Genomic DNA, 20,929 nt, shown 5'->3' with positions numbered 1-20,929 from the left:
AAGTCAATCATTTTTATGTGTATTACAGGGTATTCCAGGATTTGATGGTCCACCTGGTGGCTATGGTTCCAGAGGAAGCAAGGTATTTCACTTTAGTTTCATTTGCTAGAAGCAATAAGCCAGATATCATTTTGCTTTCTTTCCTTTCTGTCATCATGTGGTAGCAATTGTGTCTGTTGGCATTGTAGGACTGGTTATGTGGTTCATTAACTTGAAATCTTTGAGGTTTCTTAAGTGTCATGTCAGTGCCTTTTGGAGTTTGGGGGTTTGTGTTTCATGGGCATACCTTTCCATTTTAAAACAAATTCTCTATAATAATGTGCTTGGGTGTGATACTTCAACTTCTGTTGACAGGGAGAGCCTGGCGAGATGGGTCCTCCAGGGCCAGATTCCTATTTTCCTTCCCGCATCCCAAGGAAAGGTACATATTCTTTGCTTAGATTGTTTATCTTAGCTGTTTCACTACCCTCTGCGTAGACCAAAAGCATGACATTCTGAGAATTCAACTCCAAAAAAAAAATGTGTTTGCTAAAGTGTTCCAGAAGCTGTAATTGCCTTCCAAGAGAGTGCCCTAATCACCTTTTTGCAGGCAGGTGGTTTCTTTGTCTCTGCTGCTGAAGCTGGATTGCTATACAAAAGGCTTCCATGCATGCCTGTATCCACAGAGAAGAAGCAAGCAAAAAGGCGTGTGACTTTGTTGTCCAGCAAAAGGAAGAATGGGAGTCTGTCTTCTGTGTCCTGCTTCAGACTTTGGATAAAGTGCAGTAGTGGCAGCACAGCAGAGAACATTCTTATCATCTAATATAAAGACAGAAAGAATAAAAGAAAGAAAAAAAGAAAAAGAAAAAGAAAAAGAAAGAAAGAAAGACAGACATGAAAAAAGCCTTGAGGAATAGAAAAGTATTTTTTTTCCTTTTTTAAATTGACAAATTTCTGTTGTGATCTTTTCACTACGCTTGTAGCACCCGGTGTCAGCTGCTCTGCAGAGCTGTGGTGGCTCTGGCTGGCTAGACTAGAAACACGTAAAAGGTGTGCCAGTTTGCCAAGGCCAAAACTATTCAAGGGAAGGTGCCAGCAAACAGCAAGAGTGATCACATGCCCTGGCCTTTGTCCTCATACCATAGAGTTTACTGGTCTTGTTGAAAGCCAGAGAGACTAGCAATGAATGGTTCCCTTCCTCCCAGAGAAAGGGGGCAAGAGACCCAAAACATGGCTCAAATCACCCCAAATACTCTGAGAACCTTTTAGAAGCAGGGGGGAGTGTGTAGAGAGAGAAAGAAGCAGGTAGGGGGCTGAACACACCACATGTCCTCTACTATCACTGATCTTTGACAAGAACATGATACTTTCTGCAGGCAATAGCTAGGCCCAGGCAGATGCTTTTGGTAGTGGGAAGCAAAGGAAGCTCACATATCACACATCTGTTACAGCAGAAACTTCCTGTAGGAAAAAGAGGGGCTCTCCTCAGAGAGCTGCTGTTCTGTGCTTCCCAGGAGCAATGTAGCTATAGGTGCATATTAGTAATAGATACTAATACCATCCTTCTTCCCGGGCTTGGTGGCTCCACGCCGTTCCTGTCGGTCCATTTCTAAAGCTATGTTTTAGAAACTATCATAAACTCTACTAGTCCAAAGCACTTGAAGATTCTAGTATTTGCTTTTTAACAAACAGCAGCATCACACTAACACATTTTGTGGAATTGGGGATGCCTTTCAGGTGCAAGAGGTGATCCAGGCTTCCCAGGTGTTTCTGGACTCCCAGGAGACCGAGGAGAGGAGGGAGATCGTGGGTCACCTGGTCTTCCTGGATTTTCTGATGGTAATACCCCAGCAACATATCTTCTAACAGCTTAACTTTATAGGGAGTTCTGACTGATACAGGGTCATGGTGGGAATAATTTTTATGCTGGTCATGCAATACACAGTGCAGAATAGTAAATAACTGAGGGGGCAAAAAACAAGAGGAGCATTTTCCTTTGGACCAATGGGACTCTTGCAAAACTACTGAAATAGAGATGATGACAGAGCCTTTTTTCAGTAACTGCTATTGATTTGCTCAAGTGAAAAGTGCAGTTACCATTTTTGCTCTATGCTAAATATGTCCATTTTTCTTTGCATATTAGATGCAGTTGTATAAACTTTCTCTTCTGTTACATCACAGCTCTTTGGGCAGCACTGTTAAGAAATTGTTTTGAACTTCTTCCCTGATTCTGTTTCAGCGGATGGGGATAAGCCAGGCTTACCTGGAGAAATGGGACCAAAAGGTGAAAAGGGTGAAATAGGAGCTCCTGCTTATTACACGGGTCCACCTGGGTTTCCGGGTAAGGACGGCTCACCAGGACTTCGTGGTCCACCTGGTCCCATTGGAGCCCCTGGTAAGTGCAAAAAGAGACATGATAAGGACTCACAGGAGCACCTTTGATTATTTTAAAGACATCTGTTGGCAGGGCAAAGTGAGACAGTGACAGAAAAATGAAATGAAATGAAATGAAATTAAATTAAATTAAATTAAATTAAATGAGAGGTGGGGAGGACACGCAGAGAAGTCTTGTACACTCATCAATGAAGAAAATGTTTGCGTGATTTTTAGACAGTCCTGGCAACATTTGAAAGGATGGAGAAAAGGATGTGTAGGAGGTGATCCAGAGCAGGCTGTTTGTGCTAATGCAAAGTAGGTTGGGCTGAGTGAGAGGAGGAATCCAGTGTTAGAGAGAGCAAAGAATGGCAAGGATTGTCCGCCACAGCAGACTGAGTTACTGGTAATGGGTGTGAGAAACTGTAAGATGGAGAGGGGAAAAGAGAATGGAGTACATCACAGCAGGCTGGGTTAGGCAGTAAGTGACATTAGGGGAAACGGGAAAATGCATTGCAGCTCAAAGAAATAGAAATGAAAGAGCAAAAGAGTAAATCTACGGTAGATGAATTTATATTTTTGCTTAATTAAACTTCTAGGTCGTCTCTTTGGATTTAAAGGACGGGAGGGAACACCAGGCAGATTTGGTATACAAGGTTTCCCTGGGCCAAGAGGACAAAAAGGACCTAAAGGTAGGTTAAAACAGATAACTCAATAAATGATCTGCTGTTATGCATTATGTAAAGTCCCAGTGTGTTCAGTCTGGGTTTATTGAACTATGACATGCGTGAGGACTGATGAATTTGATCTGGGGCTAATATGACAAAGAAACACTGTGTTGGATTCTTGTCAGAAAAAAAAAAGGAGTAGTTTTCTCAAGTATTTGAGACACTACTCAAGTATTCTCAAGTCTGTATGTAAGATGGATACAGCTGCACATCCATGTGTTGTTGATAGAGCTTTCTTTCTTCTCTTTCCAATCTTTTCCTTAGGTGAAGAAGGGGATTGCACTAGATGCCTTTTGGGTGAGGAACTCAGAAGGGGCTCTACTGGCCCCCGCGGCCCTCCTGGCTTTCCAGGAACCCCTGGCCAGCCTGGAAGGAAAGGAGAACCTGGTGATCAAGGACCACATGGTCTTCCTGGCTACCCTGGTGCAAAAGTGAGATAGTTGTTTCTTTATTGCTTAGTTTTATATGCCTACTATGAAAAAAAAAACCAAAACCCCAAGCTATTCTCCATGGAAAAATGATGAAAAGTATTCTTTCTCTGTTGTTCTTTTTCTTTCTCTTTCTTTCTTCTCTTTCTTTCTTTCTTTCTTTCTTTCTTTCTTTCTTTTTCTTTCTCTCTCTCTCTCTCTCTCTCTTTCTTTCTTTCTCTCTTTCTCTCTTTCTTTCTCTCTCTCTCTATCTTTCTATCTTTCTTTCTGTCTTTATCAGCTACATCCTTTTCATTCAGTGTCTGCCCTGGAATTCAGTAACAGGTGGCTGAAGAAAACCTAACATGCACCTAACAGGCTTACATTTTAGTGAGCATGAGTGTAATTATTCAGAACTAAAGCTAACTGGCATGAAATAGTCAATGGTAAACGAGTCTGTAACCTCTGGGCCTTGGCACCTACCATGGATATGGATTTGGTTCTGTGATTGCAAGGCTCTTGGCCAGCAGCTAGAAATTTCGCTTTCAGATGGGCTGTTCAGGAGGAGGTTTCTGCATTATGCCAAAGAATCAGGAATGCCAGAGACTGCCCTTCAGCTTCACCACAGTTTGTCTTTGCAAGAGAGAAAGTTTCCTTCCTTGGAGGTTTTCAGTGCATGGCTAGGCAAGGCCCTGAGCAACCTGCTCTAAGTGCTGGGTTGGGCCAGAGACCTCCAGCCCTCCCTTCTAACCAAAAACTACCCACAGGTCTTTGATTCGGGGCAGGTCACTTAATCGCTCTGTGCCCAAGTTCTTGTCTGGTAAATGAAGGTAGTGCTACTTTTCAGCCCCAGAACGGTGCTGTGAACCACAGTTCACTGCCAGCTGTGAGGTTGTCCTCTTTGGAAGTGGTGCACAGGAGGAATTGCATGTCAGTAGAACCCTAAGGTTTTTTCCAAGGTGGCAAAGAGTTGCTTAGGGCTTTTTCTCTAGTGGTTAACACTAAGCAACTCACCATGTTTTCTCCAGTGCAGTTCTGCAGCAGAAGTCACCTGCAGGACACTAGCTCTTGGAAAGCCACAGGTGTCCCTCATGCAGAAGCTCCCCTACCATGCCATAGAGACCTTGGTCCTAGTTAGAATATATTAATAAAGGTTCTGCACAAGAATGGGATTGCTGAAGAGGAAATCCTTCAAGGAAAGTAACAGGAAAGCAGTAAAATCTAAGGAGGCTTTTTTTTAAGCAGGACAGTAGAAATGCAAATCTTGGTACTTATTTCTTAAACAGTTCTGGTTTGTTTTGGGTTTTTTCAATGTATGTAACACCAGGGATTTTCGGGTCCAGCTGGATTTCCTGGACGGAAAGGAGAAAAGGGAGACTCTTTACACATAACTACGAAAGGTAGAGTGAAAATTCTTATCACCTGTATTTTCCTATTATTTATACTACTAATGAGAGATGGATCTCACAATGGAAGGTCTTCTTTAGGCACCAAAGGAATCCGAGGAGATCCTGGGCTTCCTGGAATCAGAGGTGAAGATGGTTTCCCAGGCAGAGATGGATTAGATGGTTTACCAGGACAGCCTGGCCTTCCGGTAAGCAAAGAATACAGCAAATACACCACACCTAATACTACTAATGCACTTAATTCTGAGGGGTTGTGAGGGATTATAGCCTGTCCTTCTCTCACAGATAATGATGCACAACTAGGCTGGGTTTGCTGGTTGTTGATAAATAAAGCATCAGGTTTACTCTCAGGGCTTTTAGAACAATCTTTCACTTTTATTTCCATTTTACTTAAACAACAAATAGTAGTGTATAACTCATTTAGGCCAGCTTTTGATTACTGATTAGTTTGTGGTAATTAATGGTTTATTAGTGACTCCTTCTTGTATGGTCTGAGATTCTTTGTGACTGAACTTCAATAGCTTTGGTACATCTGTTTTAAAGAAAAGCAAAATTTACTACAATTTTCTATCCTAAAATGTACATTGTATCATCATCTTGCTTGTAGCAACTCACCTAACTAACCGTAGCTATCTAGAAATTAGACATGTAGTCTTTGTTCATTTTCTAGCTTTCTTCTATAAGCAAAATTAAATACCTTGAAAGAAAAATTCATGTGGCCCATCATAAATTGATGTTTTGAACCACTGGGATGCTCATATATCATATTTGAAGATGGGCAAGAGCTCTATCAGGCACTCTAGACCACAGTACTTTTACTACCAGTGAAGATGGCACTTTATATTTCTTTTGAAGATAGAAAAGTATTCTCTAATGATGTTTGTAAGATGTTGATTCAGTAGTGTAGAAATGTCACTGGGGGTGCAGACAGAGAAAAAAATCTGCCTTTTTGGGTGCATTTTAATGTCAGCTTTTCTCAGCCGCAAAAGAACATCTCTAGCAATGCATTTGGTCTCCCCAAATCGACTTAGAGCTTTTCAGAAAGGGCCAGGAGTCCCTCCACAACACTGATTCATATTACCCAAGTGCTTTTTATGGGCCAATATTTTTAGAGGAATGTTCCCTCGAGGAGCACTTCTGTCATGCCCTTACTGCCATGTGGTCTACATTAAAGTCAGGTTATTTTAAAAATACTTTATTTTCAATGTTGATTTAAAGAGCTGGGATGCAGCACTTGAGAAATTACTGCCTATAAGATGTTATTCATGAGAGTAGTTGAACTGTTTGAATTGCAGTTTTTTCTCAGCAAAGTCAGGAGTGACCACCTCTGTTCACTTCCTGCAGGGTGATGCTATAAGAGGTTTCCCCGGTGATCCTGGTTATCCAGGTGAATTAGGCCCAAAGGGCTTTCCAGGAGAAGCAGGCCTGCCAGGTGAAGGATTTCCTGGTCCAAAAGGGTTCCAGGGTCCTCCAGGTGAACAAGGACAAGATGGAAGCCCAGGACCACCAGGTCTGCCTGGTCTGCCAGGAGAGCCTGGCCAACTAGGTAAGAGACACAACTGTCTTACTTCAGAGCCGTGGAAGATCAGCACAGAGATATGTGCAGCATTTATACAGCACACTGTTGAAAAGGGAGAGCTTGGTGGGGGTTCCATGGGGAAAAAGGAAATGCTGGTATTGACCAGAAATCTTAAAGAAGGAGATACGTCAGAAGTCCCAGTAGTTTCATGTCAGGTATTGAAATGGCATGAATTAATGTGTTAGTGCCAGCAAATAACATTTTTCAGGTTTCAAGCAGTTGGAGGCAATGGAGCAATGTCCTGCCATTGGAAATCCCAGAGGTGGTTTTCTCTGATCTTTCCCATCCAACATAATCTTTTAATTGACCATAGAAAATCATGTATCCACCCTTCAGAGCTCCTCATAGTATCTCTGCAGCTTTTCAAGTCCTTTGCAAGCATAGGAATGCCAGGGCTACATTCAGAAGAGGTCAGGCTCAGAGTCTTATTCCTTGACTTCGAGAAGCCTGGCAGAATACTCAAGCTAAAGCAAGCACATGTCAACCTTACACAGTGCATGGGACACACAGCCTCGTAACTTGGACAGGATAGGTTTTAAGCCTGGATCTAATCAATGTGTGGATAGAGTGTTTTGGTATGTTACAGCAAATAATTTGTGTTGTATGCATGCATAATACATGAGGGAATACATTATCTGTTGTTTTTATAGGCATTTTGGTTAGAATTGAGAACATTTTTGTCTTTTTGCAATTTTTCTTCTTTAGATAATAACTGTGTTTTCTAATTCTTTGCTCACAGACTGTGGGCAGGTCATTGAAGACTTTCCTAGAGGAGATGGAAGTGAGCCAATATGGTCGGGTACTGTACATACAAATGGCTTGAATATCTTTTTAGCTTTATGATGCTTTTATGGGTTGATACTTTCTTTCTGATGACTGCTTTGGATGCTCTTAGCTGTAAACTCTTTGAACTTTAGGTAACAAATAACCATGCATATACTCCATATAGCTCTAAAGTAAATTAATCAAATCGAACATTTTCTAAAATTACTGCACTTCTAGCTCTACAATTCAGAGATTCTTTATTTCATCACTCCTGAGTGCTTATTGTAACAAAATAATGATTACTGTGCAATCTATAAAAACAGTACCAGAAAATAGGTGCCCAAGAAAATTTTAGCAACTTTTTTTAAAGAAGAACTTTGAATGAAGATTTTCAGTGCAATTTGACACAAAAGAAAAAACACTTAGATTTTTACAAAAATTGACTTGCTTTCTTCAAGGGTATAAATCAGCCAGAGGGAAACAAAGTTTTTCTCTTATTCTGAAAAATACAGTCATCCATGAGGCTGGACTACCCTTCCCATGCTGGTCCAACTGGACCAGCAACCATAGCCCCTGGAAAATAGAAGAGAAGCTCTTGGGGTGGAGATCAGCTTGAGTGCTCCCCTGAAAATGCCACCCGTGGCCAGTTTTTTTTCAATGAAGAATAAAATTTCTTTTCAAATTAGGAGTTTGGTTGTTAATTTCCTTCACCTGTTTTAATGAAATTGTCTCAACCACAGGCACAGAGACATTGAGAGGCAGCATAGGAGCACGTATAGTGTGACTAACTTTGGTTTTTGTTTGCAGGTGCAGGCTGTGTAAGGCCACCAAAGGGATCCCAAGGCAAGCCAGGACTGCCAGGAGCCACAGGTAATGTTCTGCCTTCACCTGTTTCCCACATACACTGTATTTGAGGGGTATCTTGCCATATCAATTAAAGCTGAGCCTTAGCAGACAGCGAGTTTTAGAAATTTCATTGGAAGACAGCATTAACCTAGCCCTGCCAGAGAGACCTAAGCAGTGTGCAGCCCAGGTGACTTCACCATTCCTGAACTAAGCCTGCCTTTGCCTATGAATGTCAGCCATGGAACAGAAGGCAGCAAGGACAGCCCATTTGCTATTCTCCACATGCAAGTCAGTAAGAGTATACAGGGGTTTATTGGTAGAGACTGTACTGAGGTCTCTCAGAACTGACTGGACACCTCACAAGGCAAATCCTGTCCTCTGAGAGCAGGGTGATAAAAGGCTTCAATGGAGGACTGTGACACATCCTTCTTACTGTTCCTCCTCAAGTGACATATGGAGCGCCTTCAGCAAGTGTGAGCCTAAAGTCTGTGACGTGGCTCAGTGTCATGGGCCAGGCTGTCTGACACAACACGGCTGTGCTGTCTGTAGCCACGTACACCTTCCTTGCAGAGCTGGTCTCCCCTAGCCCAGAGGGGCCATCTGGTCATCCTGGGCCTCCCCAGCACTGAGGGTTCCCCACCTCCTTCCAAGAGGAAGAGGAGGTGAGGACAGAGCCTGAGGGACTGTGTGAGATGGAATTGAGAAATGGGCAAGGTGTGGTGAGTGGTCATAATGACTGACCTTGAAGAGGGAATGTCTGACCAGCGCTTATAGTTTCCATAAACTTATGTACTCCCAGCCTAAGCAATAAAACTGTTTTTCAGTAAGTCCTTCTCATTACCAGCTGTAACGACACTGACAAAAACCATAGCTGGGTCCTTCACATTTTGGGAAATGTAAAATTCTTGATGCGTCTGTTCCTGTGCTGCTGTGCTTTAGCCAAGGTTAGAGATCTGGAGTATAAATTTTAAGGTCAAGCTTTTTTTTTTTTCAGCACAGGGTTTATTATGGCATACATGGATTGACTGATTGACTTATCAAAGACTAATGGATCTTAAAAGGGAAAATTTTATGTCTGTTGAAAGATTACCTGTGTTTCCTTAGTCCTAATGCCTAAGTTTGTTGCTAGGATCAATGCTTCTTGTTTTCCTTGCAATATTTGTAATTTTTTTCTGAGTATGATGATTTGTTCGTTCCTTCATTCACATGAGTTTGATGGTTTTTCTTCCAGTGAGTACAGTCAGATCTAACTCCCAGCTGTAAGACTGCTGTAACACAAGTGATGCTGTTTTCTTGTGTTTTACGTTTTGTATTCTTGGTTAGCTCTGTAACAGATCTTTCTCTGTCTTTGTTAGCTTACATGTTTTAGTTATTTTAAGACTTGGTTTTCATCCTCTCTCTCCAAAACCTGGGAAAGGCCCCTTGCAGAGCCCAGTGCAGAGCTCTGTTCGTAGCTGCATTTCAACCTGAGGCAGTTCTGGAACTGGAAGCCTGGGAGGGAAAGGACACATTTTCACAGCTTCTTTTTGCCATAGCTGTGTCAACTGAGTTGTCTGGAGAATCATTTCTACTCACATTGTCCAGACTGACACAAAAGCACCCACACCTTCTTTACACCGTTTTCATTGTCTGCTTAGAGTGATGTGGTTTGTCCACAAGATTTCCCACCTTCTCTTCAGCCAGCATGGAGCTCCACTGCAGACAATAAAGTCTCTTGGTGTCCTAGGTGCTAATGACCACAGTGTATCGAAAAAGGAGTTGTCTTTATAGTCTCCCACCCTGATGTCCTTGTGTTCCTTTGAAATTCCTGGCAACACGCACAGCCCACCCTGAGTTTCATCTTGGTTATTCAGGAGTCTCAAGACCTACGCAATTGCTGTTGAATAAAATGTTTAAGCTGTTTTCTGTCTCAAACATACAGCTAAAACATTTGCAAACTAAACATTGGCCCAAAATAAAAGCATTTTTCTCACTGCTGTTTGGCACAACATCATCACCAACTAACATCACATAATGAGTTACTGAAATATGTGGTAAGCAGTGGTTGTATTCTCCCTCTGCACCTTCTTTCTCTCACATGGCTTTTTAATTAGTGCTATACTGAACAGAATTAATGAAAGTCAGTTATTGCAGATGGGAAAAAAGACCAAGATGCCATTCAGGTAAGAGGTACATTGGAGTTTTTCGTTGAGACCTGAAAGCCTAAGATTTTCCTTTTGATTTCTTCCTGAGAAGTTATTTGTCATATAAGGGAGAGAAAAATATTCCTTCACAGCACTGTGAAATGTTATGCACACTGCATTGGCTGGTTATGTGCACCTTATTTCTCATATTTCTAAATGTTTCCTTCTCCCCTTCACAAATGATAGTTAAAATTACAAATAATCATGGTTAAATAATGGAAATTCGGAAAACTAAAGTGGAAAAAAGTATTAAAATCCAAGTGACAAACCAAGTTTCCTTGGTTCGTCATAGTTAGGGAAACTTGCTTTCAGTAATGAATAAATGAGTTGTAATTAATGGTGATGCTAAGCAGCAACATTTTAAATGTTAAAGCATGTTGTTGACCTTCAAGCCTGAGCTGGGAACTTAGAAAGTTCAGAGTGCTGGAGAGGGTAGGGAAACAAAGCATTCCAAAGGAATTATTTTCAAAGAACTTTACAAAAAATCTTGGTTCACTTGGAATACAGTGAACTAATGAGACTCATGTAAAAAAACTTGCACTGAAAAAAATATATAATTTTTGAAACATGATAAAGGAATCCTACAAAATGCTTGTAGGTTTTGAGATGTTAAAAAACAGTAATATTTGCCCTTACTGAAGTGTCAAATAATGTATCACAAGGAAGTAAGGTACCGTTTTTGCTGTCAGGAGAAAAATCAGTATGAACAAGAGGTCGTTGCCAGAAGAACACTTTTTCAGGGCACATCCTTTCTTTTACGAGGGAATCTCTAGACCTGTAATGTTACAAAAATAGTAATAAGGCTACTTAATTTGTATTCATTTTTGGGGTTGTTAGATCTAACCTTTAGCCTTACATTTCTGCTCCTTGGTTATCTAAACCAGTCTGTTCTTGTTCTGTGATCAGTTTAGCAGGGGAGGGAAAATTTTTTTCCTCCTACAGCATCTCATCTGTGCCCATTTCTGTGAACATTCTTTTTTGATACTGCCTTTTGACCTTAATCTAAAATCCTTAATTTACAAAATATTGAAAGACTCCAAAAGTCTGTGAAACTAATTATCTTCAACCTAGTAGTCTCCATATCATTGGTCTTAAATTCAGGTTAATCCATGTTTGTAAAAGCACTTAACCTAGATTTTTGGTCCATGTTTTGGGATCTTGGATACTTCTAAAGAGCTACTGTATAGACCCATTAATTTTTTTTTTTGAAGTTTCATCTTTGCATCCAGAAACACATCATGGTGGTATTTACTACTACCTTTTTTTACATTATATGCACATTTCTGTTTTGTTTGTTCAGATCACACTTTCTTACTTCCTTTTATATAATTTAGGTGCAAAAGGTGCAAGAGGATTCCCAGGTGATCCAGGTCCAATGGGCTTCCCAGGGCTAAATGGTACACGAGGTGATCCAGGTCGGGAAGGATTCCCAGGTCCTCCAGGTATCTTGAAATAATTAGTCATTCTTTACATACTTTTGACCTTTTTACTGCAGTCACTGAAACACAACTACTTGATTCCAGGTACATTTTCACTTACCTTCCCTTCTACATTGAATCAATAAGCCATTAGACAAAACTGCTACTTTTCAAATCCGGAAGTATTTCCTGCAACTTCCATAATGATGAAAAATTTCATAGATGCCAACCTTTTAAAATCTGCTTTATTGTGCAAAATTATAAATGTGACAGTAAAAATTCATTAAATTGTCATAAAGAAATTCAATAAGATAGGTCAGATTCCAAGTGCATTATACTCATAATGATGATGCAGAAAGGAAGAAAATAATAGTATTATTCCATTCAATTTTTTTCAATATCAGTATAAATGATACTGGACGTATCAAAGGTGGAGTACTAGGTACTCACCATGCACATTGGCAGCTCTGTTCCCAGAGTGTTTGCAAGTGTTCAGTGCCTGTCAGATTTTGTGCTAGTCTGTAATAGGTGCAGATTTTTTAAATCCCAGAGCTTCTGTATCATTCCAGAGGTTCCAGGATGTCCAAGACACATCAGTTCAAGGCACACCAATTCAAGGCACATCAAGGCAGATGTCTGTTTGTACATAGCAAGTCAGATGAGCCTGCGTGTGTGCCACTGCACATGTGATCCATGCAATGGCACACACATATAAGCTGCAGAGGGTCTATATGTTCACAAATCTTCAGTCAGTCCAGCAAGAATTACAGGAATTACCTCCAGAAACTACCACTTCCCTGTGGTAGTTTATTTGGTCAGAGAAATGGGTACTGAGTTGTTTGGGGCTTTTTCTGTACCCCAATACAAAAGCCATTGATGCAACTTAATTTATGAGCTCTCTGGAAATTTTTTTGTGTTACCTGATTTCAAAGTCCTAAATCCCCACAGATTCTGAAGTGCTGCAAACTTTCCCAAATCCAGTGCCAGGTACTGCTTTGCCCTCAGGCAGCACATGGCCTGATAGTATTCTCTAGACTCATCTACAGCATCTGTAGTAGCAACAGAGAAAGCAGAAGAAAAGCTGATGCGTTTGCTGGTCAACAGGCAAGGGATGGATCATAAAACATGGCTCTGTGCAGCATAGGGCAGGACCATGAACCTCTATCTCCCCTGCTAAGCTCTACAGAGTGCTCTAATTGCTAAATTAGGGCTCCCACATGGCTCCCAGGCCACAGAGACCAATTCTCTGCAGTTTTCCATGCTATCTTTCACTAGTGCTTGGGCTTCATTTTCAGTCCAGGTCCAGTTTTCCAGTCCACAAGAAGCCTTGTCATTTGTGGTAACGGGGGCATCATGTTGGTATATGTAGGATTTGAACTCCAGCATTTGTAGTGAACCCTGTGATGCCTAGTCCTTGTTTTATTTATAGGTTTTACTGGACCCAGAGGAGACAGAGGCCCAAATGGTCTACCTGGACTGCAGGGGCACCCAGGCCTTACAGGGAAATCCGGAGCTCCAGGAGCACCAGGACCGAAGGGCCTTCCTGGTGACGTGTTTGGAGCAGCAGCAGGTTCCCGAGGGGATGTTGGCCTCCCCGGCTTCCCAGGGTTGAAAGGTGCACCAGGAGATCAAGGCATACCAGGAACTAGAGGTAAACACTCCTTCAAATAAAGAAATATTTAAGAGTGTGATACAAATGCAGCCAAATTGTAGGGATGTGAGGGTAGTAAGAGAGCAGGTTAGGATGCGTCAGAGGTACTGATGACCCCACTATCCATTCCCAGTGCCGGATGATCTCCCATTCTTTCCACTTCTGTGTCAGCTGTTGCCAATCTGCCTGGCTCCTCTGAACACTTTCTGGAGATCCAATGCTTACGTTTAGCTCTCCTTCACACTGCTCTACATGAAATCAACTACGGTAGGATACCAGAGAACTGGATTTTGCTCATCTTTGTCGCTTTCAGATGTACTGCTATTTTTTTTTCACTGTAGTTAAGGGAATGGTGATGTCGCTATTATCCTGACTTTTCACTTACATATAGCAATAGTACATACAGCAATTTTTTCCCACACCAAAAGATGTCTGGATACTGCATGGCTTTGCTGATCAGCACATTGCAGTAGTGCCAAATTTGTAAATTTTAACTAAGAGGACATAGAGTTAGGTAACTGCTAATAAGCTATTTTACCTTGTCAGTCTTTGGGCACGCACGAATAAGAAAAAGATAGCATTATATACTGATTCACAACTTCAAGGTGTTCATTTTAGTTTATTTCACAGACCATAAAAAACACTCTAAAATCCCTGCAGAAAACAGAGTTTCTCTACAAAATCTGACTTTTTCACTCTCTGAACTCTGTGAAGGACTTTCAAAAGCACATGTGGGAATTTAGCATACCCTGCTACAGAGTTTCAATAGCATTTGGACACATAATTAAATTAGGACTGCTGATTACCCCCTTCCCCTGTATGGAACTGAGAGAGGAGCAGTAATTGTATGACTAGCTCGAAGCAAGGTTTATCACAGGAACTAGTTTTGGATATCCTTCTCATGACTTTTGATGAAAATAAATAAAGAAGAGCGTTGTCTTCCCAGAGTTATTTGAAGTGAGGAGAGCTGGTTTCACCTGCAGTAGAGCCCCAGAGTGAAGGAAAGGGATTAAAGCAGCTCTGTGGCACTTCACAGGTTTGAGAAAAGGCAGAAAATATCACTAACACCTCTGAAAAGGGGAAGAAATCCAATTTCATTTGAAAACAAAAAATTTGGTGTGATTTTCCACTCTCTTTGTAAGCATTTCTGTAGAACTAAGATTTCAGTAGTAAAAAATACAGCAAAAATAAAAAGCATTACTAGTTTGTCTGTTCTTAATTTATTTTACAGTTCTGAGAGAATGGCTCCAAATGGCACGTGAATTTTTGTATGAGTATGAACTTTCTTAATTTTACATGAAAGGGCTAGGGATTCCTTTATGCCACCTTTGCCACTTCACTCAGAATAGCAAACTAAAGCCTGTATGCTGTTGTTGAGAAAACCCACTTTAAGTGACCACAATTATAAAGCTCATTTAACTACAGTCAAGCCAATGGACCTACACTGATGTAAAACCTGAATAAAGAGAAGCAGATCCGCTTGACCTGGATTTTAAATGCCATGTACTACTTGGATGCTGCTGCTTCTCCAAGCTGAATGAAAAGCAGGCATTATCTTTTAAAACTTAACACCCTCTTTGCCCTTACATGGTAGAGATATAAATTTTCACCCAGTGCAGTAAGTCATGTAGAATCAGGGCCTTTTTGCTTAGGAATTTGTATCGGTCTTACAAATCAATGCCTTGTAACGACCTTACATGAAAATTTCTAAACAACACTACAGATCCCACCATCTGCCTTAAATGTTGCTTTTCCTGCCTATAACATTTTAGAAAAGATACATAGCATTATTTCAGTGGTTCAGTCAGCTGCTTGATTCAGTTCTTACTAAGATATATGTGACAGAGAGCTCAGGAATTACAGAATTATTGGGATTAAAATTGAAAGAGACCTGCTCTATCTATATCTACATGGTGCCAAATCGTTACCATTCATTTGAAAGAGTCAATCAACCTTTCTGACACAAATACTGAAATAATTGCTGGTAACGTCAATTATTTTAAATCTAAAGACCAGTCCTTTAATTTGTTTTTGCTGTTCTCACTGAATTTTCAAAGGAAAAACACACCCTGGAAGACTAGGGTGTACAGAGAAGAGATATATAAAGACAAGCTCTCTAGATATGATGCTCACTAATGCATGATTTTGGTCTTTTAGGAGCGGATGGTAGCCCAGGTTTGCCAGGACCCAAAGGAGATCCAGGGCCACAAGGTCTCCCTGGTTTGATGGGATTACCAGGAACACCGGGAACACATGGATTCCCAGGTCCACCAGGAAACCGTGGGCCAGATGGTGGGCCTGGCTCTCAAGGACCTCTTGGTGAGGAAGTAACGCGGTCCTGTTGATGCCTTAGGTTTTAACTTTTATATTTTTCAAATTCTGTACTGCCTAGTGTGTAACTCTGAAAGTTTCTTGTAGCCTGTTAACTTCTGCTCTCTTGTGCTAGGTAGACATAACAAAGCCTCCCTGGGCCTGCTCTCCAAGGACACCTAGACTGTCCTAGGCCAAAAAGTATAAACCAAAAAGCCTCTAAAGGGGGGGTAAGCTGAGGGGAATTACATCATTAGCTGAAGCTTTAATTGGAGAATTAACCCTTATATGCAAATGAACCAAACCTATAAAAGTGTGAAGAATTCGTGACCTGTTGTCCATCTTGGGGTCCATCTTGGCAGCAGCCTCTGGCTCCCCAGGGGGTACCTTTGAAGGCCTTTCAAATAAATACCTACCTTTATTCCCTTACTCCTGTCTAGTCTCTGTGTCTAGGAGGCCTCTTAAGGCATCACTGTGTCATTCCTTTTGCCAGTCCTCTGTGGCAGGGCCATTGTATGGTTTCCACAGTGGAAAATTAAGCTTGGGGATGAAATTTCTTCACAGGCAGAGCTGCTGCTTTTCTTTCTATAGCCACTTACCAAGTCAGGTCAGAGCTTGCTGCTGGCAGACTGGGAAAAGGGAGCCACCAAATGGGGGTAGTCTTATGGAAAAGGGGCTTAATTCTTAAATTAAAGAGGAGGGAAAAGTCCTGTTGGGAGTGGGTGTGGAACCAAACTGATAGCGAGGCTGGTTCACACTGATGAGCTGCTTTATCTTTGCAGCCATTTCTGCAATTCTTTGATGAAAAAAATCCTGATTTCCCTCCTTCAATATGAAGCTGGTAGGACAGCAGTTTTCTCCCTCTTGAGCTACCTTGTATGAATCATCATCTATGTCCAAACCTTTTTTACTCTCCCTGTTCTCACGTTTACATGACAGGTCCACCTGGTGCTAGGGGAGAAGATGGTGAGCAAGGTTTTCCTGGCCCTGTGGGCCTGAAGGGTCTGTCTGGTGACAAAGGTGACATGGGTCTCACAGGATTACCAGGTATACGTGGCGTGACTGGTCCCCCTGGCATAAGTGGAATGGATGGCTTTCCAGGAGATAAAGGTGAGCTCTGGACTGCTGCTTTGAAAACAGTAATTGATTAAAGCTGTTCTGTGCTGAGGTGAGCCAGACATATTCTCTGCTGGTCTCCCTCTATTTAAAACAGTAGAATTAGGATAATGTGCCTAATATATTCCAAAATCACTGCCCGTTTTCCCCTCTGATGTACTTGGCACAGTGGTAGCTCATGATATGCAGCCCTATTTAGAAGAGCAATGGGTGCTTTATTTCTCATTTTAAAAAAAGACACAGTATTTACTATTTTCTCTCTAAAAGTCTTACCCTCATCCTAGTCCCACTGGTCCTCAGTAAAATTTAAGAGATGTTTCCCCAAACCTTGGCTTTAAAGCTTTTTAAAGCTGGGAGCTGTGGACTGAGCAATGCCAAACACAAGACCTCGATGGTGACTTTAGGATACTAATGTTATGTTGAGAAGGTGAGATCCTCACCTGCCAGCAATGAGAAAATACATATGTGTAATGCACATTGCCTACACCACATGGGGAGTTTCAACAGTGTTCAACTCCATGTGAAGCCAAATTGAGCACAAAGCATGCTTAAAAATGCATGCTGCAATTTCATCAGTTGGAAAGACAGGACAAGACTAGCTCTGGAGTACTGATCAGCTCTCATTTGAGAGAAATTAAGATCTGTTTGTTAGCTTTACCCATGTAAAACAGCATTCTCTTGTTTAGAAAAGAGGAGTAGGGGAATTTTTGGTGAGAAAGGGCCAGCCAGTCCTAGACTCATATCTCTACATGTGGAACAGGCTGACTAAAAACCTTATGTGGAACTAGGTACCTATCTCAAGCTTATCTCTAGGAGAGGGGTTGTACTGGTCTGTCAGAAGAATACAGTAAGTTCTGGTCATCCCCACAACATCTCCTCTTGGCCAGTTGAGGCGGGTTAGTGTACTCCTGAGAGTACACTACCTCAGGAGCTCTACTACCTCTCAGAGAGCTTGGGTGCCTGCTCCAGACCCAAAGATTTCTGTAGGCATCAAGGCACCCAAAAAATAGGTACTGCTGCACTGAAGTTTTCATACAATTTTGTCATGTGTTGCTGGTTCATATTTACTTAGTTTGCAGAAATCGGAGTGAAGTAACAGTTCTCTTCCCCTTCTTTCCTTAAAGGCTCGAAAGGTTCATCTGGCATTGATGGTTTCAAAGGCATGACAGGCCTAAAAGGAAGACCAGGCATCAAGGGAGTCAAAGGAGAATTTGGCCCAGTCGGGGCTCGGGGAGATAAAGGCTCACAGGGTGCCCATGGCTTCAAAGGTATTTGCTTATGGGTGGTACCAGTGTGTTTGCTCTTCACGTCTGCAGAACTATTTTACAAGGACACAAAGACAAAGAAGACACATTTTTCACATGGTAAATTTAGCTCAGACATTCCTCCACCTATTTCACACATGGGCCTCTGGCCAAGAGGCCTGGATTTTAGACTCAGGGAGAGGTTAGTTCTTTACATACTTAAGGCTGGAGACAGACATCTTATTACTCATCTGAGCTCAGACAGTGGCACCTCTGGACATGTGCAGAAGTCAAGAGAGCTTTTTCCCAGGAAGCATAGGATGTTTGGGGGAGAATACTTGGATTTTTCTCCAGTTGCACTGTAAAGACAGTGAAATATTCAGAAAACCAGACAATTAAGTAGTTTAAGTAGTTAAAAATCACAAACATTCAGCTGGTATTATCATTGGTGAAATGAAAACTGTAACTCAGTCCTCTTTTTATTGCACACAATTATCTTTAAATAAATGCTTTGCCACAAGGCCAAAATGTTCTTTCTAGGCACCCTGAGATTGGTATTTTTTTTAAAAAGTATCTGCAATTCAGAGATTGCAGAACAGTGATCCCAGCATCAGTCTCAGCAAAAGCCAAGTGTGAAAGCAGCCCCTGTAAAGAGAAGTGCAAATATGCTTCTTGGCAAAGAAATATAAGACAATGCATAATCACAGGGGACAAGTCTGGGTTACTGGCCTGTCTCTGCACCCCACAAAGAACTAAATACAGTCATACAGTCTATATGGGTCCCTTCTTCAAGACATTATTTACTGATATCACTGATACTTATTGATAAAGTGAACACTATAACAGATAACAAATCCAAACACTTTCTTTTGCCCAAGGCTTTTTGACTGAGAATTCCCTTTTAATAGAAATTAACTACTTTTCTGTGCTTTCTTCTGTGTGCTTTTCAGGGTTTTTTATAAACCATGATTTTGGGGTTTTTTATAAACACTTGATTCCTAACTGATCTGTTGAGAGATAAATTATCTATCACAGGCGAGTCTGGGTCCAGCTATCGGGATTGTATGTACAAAAGTTTAGCTCTGTTTTCATGTTTTCTTAACTGTGACTCTTGCACTGCCATGTTATATTGACACAGGTTACTTTTCATGAAGGTGGATTTTCTGTAGCTTGTGCAAGGACATTCCTTTTTCCTAATTCGCTCTTCTGTTCACTTTTCTCAACAGTGCTGCTGACTGACATTTTGTAACACGGTTGGATTTTTTACCCTTTAGGTGACCGTGGGGATCAAGGCCCCCCAGGAGAACCTCCAAAGCTCATGCCCAGCATGATGATGGAAGTCAAAGGTGAAAAAGGAGATGTTGGAGAAAGGGGCACGAAGGGATTCTTTGGCTTAAAAGGTCAGTGGTCACAATAAAACAAGGCAAGCACATTCAGGATTATCAGCCAGTGCTTGTTCTCAGCTACCATATTAAATATTCCCTGCTCATTTTACCACTGTGCTGCAGCCTCCCTAGCAAGGTCTCTGACAGCAGAAGCTGAGCTCCTGGCTGCATTTCACGGAGTCACCCCCAAGGAAAGCTCTGAGGGGTGGGGGGTGGGTGTGTGTGGACTTGTACAGCACACGGTGGTGCCATGTTTCGAGACGGCCGTTAGCAGGAAAACTTCTTACACACAAGCAACTGCGTGTCAGTCTTTCCTTACTTACATTTCTTCTTCCCTGCCTGCAGGTAGCAAGGGAATGCCAGGCCTTCCTGGAAAGACAGGAACCCCAGGGTCCCCTGGGCATCCCAGCTACGTGGCTGGTGTGAAAGGAGACATCGGCGCAAAAGGGCTGACAGGTCTGAAAGGGTATCCTGGTCCTGCTGGCTCTCCTGGCATCAGAGGCTTCCCTGGCACCACAGGAGTCCGAGTAAGTTCACACACATGAGGGAACGTTGGTGCCCCTGTGCTGGCATTCAGCTTCTCAGCAAGTGGCATTCACCCCTTGAAATTTTGCTGAACAACGGCAGTGCAAAGATAAAAATGCCATAAGCATTGAATAAATAGATCAAATATTTTTGCTTGCTCCCTCCAACATTAATTAAGCAGAGTCATTTATTTTCTCATTGTGAGACATCCAAATTTCATGCGCCAACTTTTTGCCAATGAGGACCCAGATGGTTCCTTCTAGCTCCTTGGTTCTGTTGCTGCAGCTGCTGGTAAAAATTATTCTCAATGTTGGGCTTACTTTTCTTTTTCTCCCAGAACTTGATGGTATCACTGCCAAAAGTTACTCACTGTCACTTATTTAACAGTAAAAGAGCCTAAGAACCTTAGCTTCTAGAGGGTAACTCACTGTGATTCACTTCAGCTGCAAAATAAGTTACACTGAAAGAAATAAATGCTTAGAAAAGGCCTGACAGTAGACTCACAGACATAATTTATTTAAGAGAGACAAAAACTATATTCCTTTCTCAGGTTCTCTTTGCCTTTAGGTTTCAGTAAAATTTTTTTTAACCAAGGACTGCAGGACTGTTACGGTTTAATCTCAGCCAGAAACTAAGCCCTACCCTATCACTTGGTCCCTCAAACATCCCCAGCAGGATGGGGAGAAGAGAACTGGAAGGGTTAAAGTGAGAGAACTCAAAAAGGTGAAAAGTGAATAAGAACAGTTTTCTAATTGAAATAAACTATCATAACAATAAATAATAATAATAATAATAAAAAGGAATATAATAATGATAGATTAATAAAACCCAAGAAAGACAAGTGATACAAATGAAAACAATTGCCCACCACCAACTGACTGATGCCCAGCCAATGCCCAAGCACTGTTACCCCCCAGCCTATTGTCCCGCCTGCCTTATATGCTGAGCATGAGGCCATATGGTGTGGGATATCCCTTGGGTCAGTTGGGATCAGCTGTCCCAGCTGTGTCCCCT

At 41.7% G+C, this 20,929-nt stretch overlaps 1 protein-coding gene across 2 annotated transcripts in view; it reads left to right on the top strand.

Moving 5' to 3' along the window:
* The window catches only part of COL4A2 (collagen type IV alpha 2 chain), a 145,527-nt gene that overhangs the window by 109,082 nt on the left and 15,516 nt on the right, over positions 1-20,929 (top strand). For both annotated transcript variants that reach the window (XM_032100568.1, XM_032100566.1), the window contains exons 17-34: positions 29-82; positions 355-421; positions 1,717-1,818; positions 2,219-2,374; positions 2,952-3,044; positions 3,345-3,511; positions 4,815-4,887; positions 4,975-5,081; positions 6,238-6,439; positions 7,212-7,271; positions 8,045-8,107; positions 11,601-11,708; positions 13,114-13,335; positions 15,493-15,654; positions 16,585-16,755; positions 17,886-18,029; positions 19,280-19,405; positions 19,736-19,917. In XM_032100568.1, coding sequence (XP_031956459.1) covers positions 29-82; positions 355-421; positions 1,717-1,818; positions 2,219-2,374; positions 2,952-3,044; positions 3,345-3,511; positions 4,815-4,887; positions 4,975-5,081; positions 6,238-6,439; positions 7,212-7,271; positions 8,045-8,107; positions 11,601-11,708; positions 13,114-13,335; positions 15,493-15,654; positions 16,585-16,755; positions 17,886-18,029; positions 19,280-19,405; positions 19,736-19,917 — 2,259 coding nt within the window. The remainder of the gene's footprint in view (positions 1-28; positions 83-354; positions 422-1,716; positions 1,819-2,218; positions 2,375-2,951; positions 3,045-3,344; positions 3,512-4,814; positions 4,888-4,974; positions 5,082-6,237; positions 6,440-7,211; positions 7,272-8,044; positions 8,108-11,600; positions 11,709-13,113; positions 13,336-15,492; positions 15,655-16,584; positions 16,756-17,885; positions 18,030-19,279; positions 19,406-19,735; positions 19,918-20,929) is intronic.

This window comes from Corvus moneduloides, chromosome 2 (genome assembly GCF_009650955.1).
Source record: "Corvus moneduloides isolate bCorMon1 chromosome 2, bCorMon1.pri, whole genome shotgun sequence".
NCBI lineage: Eukaryota > Metazoa > Chordata > Aves > Passeriformes > Corvidae > Corvus > Corvus moneduloides.
Note: the sequence above shows the minus strand (reverse complement) of the source record. Positions and strands in the feature narration are given on the sequence as shown.